Source organism: Carassius auratus, unplaced genomic scaffold (assembly GCF_003368295.1).
Source record: "Carassius auratus strain Wakin unplaced genomic scaffold, ASM336829v1 scaf_tig00026843, whole genome shotgun sequence".
NCBI lineage: Eukaryota > Metazoa > Chordata > Actinopteri > Cypriniformes > Cyprinidae > Carassius > Carassius auratus.
This window is the reverse complement of record NW_020525551.1, coordinates 32350-40417: the sequence shown is the minus strand read 5'-3', so window position 1 is coordinate 40417 and position 8068 is coordinate 32350. Positions and strand designations below refer to the sequence as shown.

Sequence of the window (8068 nt, the reverse complement as noted above, 5' to 3'; positions counted from 1 at the left end):
TTTGGAGGACATTGTGTGCAGTGCATTTAAGTCAATAAAAACAAATGCCTTTTTCAGAAAATGAGTTCACAGTCCTTCTGCTTGCTGCCTGGCAGTGCCTGCTGATTATAATCCACCGAGTTGCCTAACTAACCCTGGAGCCGCGCCAGACCTCAACTCAAGGGACCACTTCAGCACAACAGCAGGGCTTCAGGACTCAGTGTGTGCAGGCTACACTTTACACTGCTGTAGTTTTAAAGGACTGGTTAAGTGTAGAGAGACAGCCAATGATTTCCTACGATAATGACAAAGCACCATTAGAATTTAAGTGTGTCTGGAAAAACATATATTATGGGATTCTTTTAGTTATGCTATGTAGAATCAGACATACAAATATAGTAAGTCTAAATATAGTGCGGGGAGAACATAAACTGTGTGTTGGTATGTTTTAGGACTTACAGAGATTAGGATTTGGAAGCTGCTGTGCAGGACCTCTATGTACTGGTACTCCAGCAGGCAGCCCATGATGGATATATAGGACTGTGCGTCTGCACTGCGGTCTCCGCTGGCGGGGATCTCTCTTCGGACACAGCCTGGCCCGTGCTCGCTCCACCAGGAGTGGTGTGCCGAGATGTTAAAGGTCAAGAGATCGCTGTCCTAAAACAAGAGAGAGGAGAAGCTGTCGTCAGCATCAGCCACATAAAATAAAGAATGAGTGAGCGAGTGACAGAGGGGCAGCGCGCTGTAAAGCATGCATGCATAATTTAACACAAATCTGAGGGAGGAAAGACACATATACATACAAAAGATGGAGAAAGCAGATGATCGCTTTCAATATGCATTCATTGTTTATCTGTTGTGGTATTTATAACCATTTTACACATGAAAGCATACACATAAATATCAAGAAATATATCAAACATCATAAAAGTGTTGAAAAACCTATTTCTACTTATATGTCCCAGCCCTACTATCATTCCGTGCCATTTATTCAGCAATGCTATCTGACAACATATCTTTCCATTTGAAATAAACATTACTGACTCTTTACTTCATACATTCCTGCAAATAAAGGGATTACTTATGTCGGCATCTATTCACACGGTGCTGAAACTGAATGCTGCATGTGTGGAAGTGCTGTGAAACACAAGTGTCACCTCAGAAATATGCGTCTGTGTTGCAAATGTTCCTCATAAGCTCACGGATACGTGTACATCAGATGTAATGGATTCTGTCAATCCACACAGTTCTCAGGCTGTATGAGATGAATGATACTTGTCAAGATGAAAACTTATGGACTTTGCTTTGCTTATTAGAGAGGAACTCGTCCTTGACCTCTTTCTGGCTGACGGAGGCACAGAGCCATTTGTTCCCTTCATCATCAGCAGGCATTATCATTATACGCGTTACTATATGTCATTGAGAGGAGTGTGTGTTTGTGTGATCGGGGAGGGGGGCAATACAGACTGTCTTGTCTTGTATTTAATCACAGCCACAGTGTGAGACTGACAGCCACAGCCTGCGGCCATGCATAAGAGGACAACCCCAACAAAACACCTCAATCAAGCAGACCGACAGAGAAAGAGAGAGCATTTCATAAAGTGCCAATCCACTTAATATAATATGCCTTCCTCTTCAGTGAAACTGCATGTCTCATGTTCGGAGAGTTAATATGGGTCTGAATGTGAGAGATTAATTCCACATTCATGTTGTGTCAGTATTATCGTAATTATGAGATGACAACTGTTTGAGTCTTCTGAATTAGTAGTTTTCATGGGAGCACTCAAAGCTAACATAGATTCATGTGTGGTTTTGTTGTTGATGACAACAAAGTACTTTAAGCCACTTCTATTTGCTCATTGAAGATTAAAGATCAAAGAAAGAGCACTGTGTGGTAGACTTCTAAAATTAATATTTATATTATTAATAGTCACCTTTTTCCCTGTATCAGTAGTTATTAAAATTTTGTAATCAATGCAATGTATTTATGCTGGCAGGCATGGAGGTGCCTAAAATATAGGAATTACTGAAAGCACATAAGTGAAATGAACATACTCTGGGTGTGGACTTCATTATCAGGAAAGCGGGACCTTATAAAAAACATTTAAAATTTATATAAATAGTTACAATGAAATTTATGTTGTTGTTTTTTTTATCTTAAAAATATTTACTTAATATACAGTGAAAGAGTAAGAAAATCTGAGTTAGCCTATAGCTCGAACTGCAATGTACACTCTAAAAAATACTGGGTTGTTTTAACCCAACTTTGGGTCAAATATGGACTAACCCAACTTTTGGGTTAAAAATGTAATTATCAATTTTAGGGGTCCTTATTTGACCCAAAGTTGGGTTAAAACTACCCAGTATTTTTTAGAGTGTACATTGCAGAGTGTATGTAAGTACAGTATGTATGTACAGCTGACTAATGAGAGGTCTGTAAACTGGGTCTGTTTACATAGAGGTGTTTATGTGTTTGAACTGGTACTGGGGAGTGTGCACTTGGTATTGATCAAGGATCTGGCAAGAAAGCTTCTGTAAAGAGCTGGATATAGGGTTGTGTTAAGCATATTCGATGAGAGTGACGAAAGGTTGAGTGGAAAGCCCTTTAATATAGAGATGGTTTGGGCGCTCACTTAACACACTCAATACTCACTCCATAAACACACTGCAAGAGAGACTGAAAGAAAGAAAAACAACGAGAAAGACAGATATGACAAACATATTGTGAGACAGACAGATATGAGAAACACACTGACCGATGGACAGATATGATCAATGTTACAAGACAGAGAGATAGACAGATATGATTAACACTGTGAGATGGCGACTGACTGACCGACAGACAGACAGATGGATAAACATGGAGAGAATTTTATATATATATATATATATATATATATATATATATATATATATATATATATATATATATATACGATATTATAATATGGTGTGTCAATGGTCATATGACAGTAGAGACAGCAGTGAGCCAGTCATATTTTGAGGTGTTTCATTGAGGGTTGTGGTGGGCTGTGTTAATGCAGGGGGTGCATGCTTAATAATGGGGTGTTTTGGGGAGCAGGTGGCAGAGGGCTGGACTCAGGCATTAACCCAGCAGATGGACAAACAGCGCTTGCTCACCCCTGCATGTGGACAGCAGGAGGACAAGCGGCTAATGGAGAGAAAACACACACACACACACATAAACACACAGAGACAGAAAAGAAAGGATCGATGCATTACTACATGCTGCATTCTGGACAGCAGATCTGTCTGAATCAGCTCATGAATATTCATGCATTGAATTTATAGATGTTTGGGGGGGGGGCTGCGTCCAAACTGTGACAGCACAGTAAAGAAAAGGGAGGGAGTGACAGAGCATGACTGTGTGAGACAGAGCAAGAAGAGGATGAGGATGGGTGGGATAAAATGTAACTCACACATAAGGAGCACATAAGGATATAATAAATTAAAAATAAACTTAAAGAGCAGAAAGCACTTCCCATATCTTTTGTTGATAATGTCCAAGGCCACGAGTCCAATTACACAACTCTCTTGAGAGCAAAGAACAAACCTAAAAAGGTTCAAATTAATACATGAATCAAACAACATTAAATAAAGCTGATACAAAGACAAGGAAAAGGTTTGTGCTCTAAACATGTTAGGCTTTGTGGGATGAATTATTAGAGCGTGAACTGAAGCCATTGAAATTCAAGAGACACTGAGAAACCAAACACTCGAACTATAAGAACAAGCCTGTTGAGATTTTTCAAAGCAAGAAATGTACGAAATATATAAATAAACGAAATGTTTTTGAAAGAAGTATTGTATGTAAACCAAGGCTGCATTTATTTGATTAATAATTCAGTAAAAAATTTAATATTATTTAATATTACTGCAACTTAATAATCCTCTTTTGTATTTTTGAATATATTTTAAAATGCAATTCCTGTGATGCACAGTCGAATTTTACAGCATCATAACTCCAGTCTTTAGTGTCACATGCACCTTCAAAAATGATTTTAACATCTTATTATCTACTATTTCTCATTATCAATGTTGAAAACAGTTGCACCGCTTCATATTTTTGTGGAAACCTTAATATTTTTTTCATGTTCTCTGTAAAATTGCAAATCATCTTTTGGTTCAGGTTTAATGCATCCTTGCTGAATTAAGAATTTTGTATTAAATTTTGTATTGTAAATGTGTTGTCTCGCCACTTGATGTCCAATGTAAAATCGGGGGTTCTGAAGCAAAACCAGCATCTTATATGCAAGTATGCAGGACATTCCTGCACATCCCAACAGTGATTATCATTTTTACCAAGGAGGATGGAATTAACCCTTTTGTAGGACCTGGAACAACATTCCATCATCCTAACCCTATTCCTGACCACACATACTAGTGTTTCCTAAAATAAGAGGGAAATTAATTATGTTCAAACCCAAACTTAGCCCTAACTTAACTGTAAACATAACCCTGAAATTGGATTTGGTTCCAGGAAAATCGAGTATGGTGATCCAGGAACACATTCTGCTTGATAAAAATCATGCAAATTTTTTTTTTTTTTCACATATTTCCTGAGCCATTTGTTAATGCTGCTGCGACAATAGTGGAAAAGGTTTATTCTGAAAGAACGGCAGCTCATTGCACACGGACCAGATTTACTTGCAGACTTTAAGATGTTCTTGTCCAATCTCACTCCACCTCCTGAAAGCGGATAAGAGCTTTTCATTGTGGGAACAAAAAATCGGAGTCCAGGAAACAGGCCAAGCAGGAGTAATAAACAAGCACACAAAGAGAGAGGAGAATGTGTAAATTATACAGCGAGCTTGTTTCTCACTGCTAACAGTGTTTGAGTCCGTGACCTGCCAGCACATGTAGACAGAAGTGTATCACAGGATGGTTGGGGATAACACAAATACTGCTACAACTTCTGTTTTACAAAAGGGCTTTAATCAGATTTGATTTCCTCTACAAAGGAATGTGCTAGTTTTCTAATGTGTTCAATGCAAACATAAAAGTAAGACACTTGGTAAATCAAAGACACAAAGCTGTACATACCAGCACTTCTAAATAAAGTTTCAGACAGTCTGTAAAAAAAAGACCCATTTTACTGTAGCTGTAAGACAGGGTCTTTAAAATGCCTCGTACTCCTAAACATTGACGTAACTTTAGATGGGAATCTCTCTTACCTTTGATAGACCTCTCAACTCCAGGTAGAAGCAAACGATAAAGACATTCCAGGCCACCCACAGCGCTGTCCACACAGTATACTGTGAAAATAATGGACAATGAGTTACTCCAACAATTCGTTCCAACATTCAAACACAGGCTACATACAGGTGCAGTCACATTTACTGTTGCTCGATGAAACTACACAGGCGGAATCCAGTCATTTCAATAGGAATCTGCACATTTGGCAATTTTGTGTGAGGGTTAAAGTTGGTCACATGACCCCGAAAGCTGCGTTGTTGGAGAGTGACTTCTGCGTGAGTTGTGCTTTTTACATCTTTACACTACTGACAATGGACAATGCATTTTTCAATCGTGTCTTTACAAACCTTTATGACTTATTTTTTCTCTTTTTTTGTCCATGAAATGAAAGAGGTCTATGACAATTTTTGGACCCCACTTTTACTTTCAGTAAAACCATTCGGTACCATAGCATATATCCAAGTACCATGGTATTACCACCTGAAACCATCACTGTAACTACCACACTGGGGCACTTTTATGCAAGACATAGCTGGCAACCATCATCTAGAACAAGTCTGAACTCAACCCGTTCCAGTAGCAGTAACATCAGAGCTGTTGTGTATGGGTAACACAAGTCGAGCAGATGCTTGAAAACATGTTTGGATTTAGAGCTCGGGCCTGAGAAACGCACACTTTTATCTTTTAACTCCAGATTTGCATCTTTCTTTGATCTGATTTGATATTTTTATAGCAGAACATCTCATTTGAATGCCACGCCTTTTGTCTTCCTGGCTGTTTGTACTGTTGTTTCCCACACACAAACCCAATTAATTATGATTTTTACACGCCTATAAATCCCCATGATATGCTCATCTGAATTAGCGCTCCAAACTGAGCCTGCTGGTATATAAACTCCCGGAAACAGAAAAAGGTATGTGCACTCATTTTTGTCATTATCATGAAGCCAGAGGAGTTTAAAGGAGAAAACAGAAGTTTATGCCACACAAAATCAAAAGTGGGATCTCAGGCTTCCTGTCAGTCTCTTACAGAAGACCAGCTTGAGACGACTTTATAGAGCAATTGCCTACAAACTGCAAAAGAGTTTTTTCCACTGGGATTTCCTCCACTGCTATACAAAGATCAGAAGAGTACTTTGTCTGAGGATTTTTCTATTTCGGATAGTTTAACTGAGTTTCACACAAAGTTTAAACTGGAGCAATGTTGTGAAAGATTACATAAGGCAAACTCTATCCAAACACATTACCTTAATATCATCCATCCACTGGGAAAAGCATGCAGTCCTACCTCAAAAGGACAACTTTACAAATCACATAATAATTGTTTAAACTTCATTCATTTATTTAGGAGCTTTAACAACATTACGAGCTTCACATTTATGCTCATGTTTCAATCACGTCTCAATCATTGACTGCCAATGCACATTACATAACTGTATTGCTTTTTTTTTCTATAAATTGAAGGACAAGAACTATTTCACACAGAATATTCATTTAAAGCTAAAACTGGTTGTTCGATAGGATACTGTATCCATTTATGACTCATGAAAAAATACAAACAGGTCAGCGAGACTGAGACTTTAATACGTCTATCTCTCAGAAAATGAATGTCTTGAAGGGAACTGATGCACCTCAGACAGAAATGATTCACACGTCAAATCACTATTATACGGGTGACTGGTGTAATCTGAACCCTTTGTGAAGCAGAGTGAGTCTGTATAGAGGGACACAAGCCTGAGCAATACTCCTCACCATTCCCAGGAGTCTCAAGCTCGTCTATCGGTCTTTTCTCATGGTTTTGTTCTATCTTGGGCTGCGCTACTTTTTGTCACTTTGATTAGCTTGATATTACCATGTGAGAATTTTGCATCACATTTTGGTGTAATCATATGTGTAAATCTAATGTATAATTAGCAACTCAGAGTATCATTATAAAGTTCAGTACAAACTGATGGCTAATTAAGATTTTGCTGTGTCCTATTCAAAGGCTTCAGAGTTTCATACACATTGGAGGTACAATTATTTATCTGAGAGGACAAATGTCTTAAAGACTTGATTATGTAGCTTGTAATCCATGTTTGTTATATCATGGGGCTATGCTTGTAGCTCAACGGTAGAGGTCTGGTGCTAGCAACGTCAGTGTCATGGGTTCGATTCCTAGAGAAAGCAACAACTGATCAAATGTGAATGCAAGTCACTTTGGATAAAAAGTGTCTTCCAAATGCATATATTTAAGTTTAATTTATATGCACGTGTACTTCTAAAAGTTTCCGAAATACATATTTAGCAGATATCCCCAAATTAATATTTACAGTATTTTGGGTGGTTTTGGCAATAAGACCAAAATATTAATAACTCATCTTCTCCCTTTTGTATCTTTATATTGGTTTCAGTGCTATCCAGACTGAAAATGCCCACTTATATCAGCAGAACACTATCAAGAAGCATAGCAAATAATGCAAATAATAATTGGAATGGGAATACTTAGTATTTAGAGCATAATAAGCAATAAACAATGTATATTTTAATAGTTAATAATGGGAAAAACTATGCATTTTGTAATGATGAAAGTTTCCAACAAAAGCATTTCTCATTGATATTGCACAACTTTGCATGGTTTCTCACAGTGTCTATCTTAGAATAAAAATATAACAATATTTAACCCCTTTTTGTATAAAAATGACTTGACTTCTGTCCGTCTGATTAAATAAGAAATTAAAATAGATATTTTATTGTTGCTGAGGTTACGTCTATCTTATTTGTCATGCATACATTCTTCTACACAATATACACATTTTGGCAAATTGTAGTAGGCGTACTCGTTTTTCAAAGCATGCAGAAAATTTGCATAGTGCAGAGTGTGCTATATTCAG

The 8068-nt window shown here is 37.6% G+C and overlaps 1 protein-coding gene across 1 annotated transcript in view; it reads right to left on the bottom strand.

Annotated features, from left to right (window-relative positions):
- Positions 1-170: 170 nt before the first annotated feature.
- Positions 171-8068, bottom strand: part of LOC113078850 (sodium/potassium-transporting ATPase subunit beta-1-interacting protein 3-like) — a 33616-nt gene continuing 25718 nt past the window's right edge. Inside the window, exons 3-5 of the mRNA XM_026251157.1 lie at positions 5175-5255; positions 439-636; positions 171-274 (exon numbers count right to left, since the gene is read on the bottom strand). Of these exons, the coding sequence (XP_026106942.1) occupies positions 218-274; positions 439-636; positions 5175-5255 (336 nt within the window). The 3' untranslated portion in view covers positions 171-217. The remainder of the gene's footprint in view (positions 275-438; positions 637-5174; positions 5256-8068) is intronic.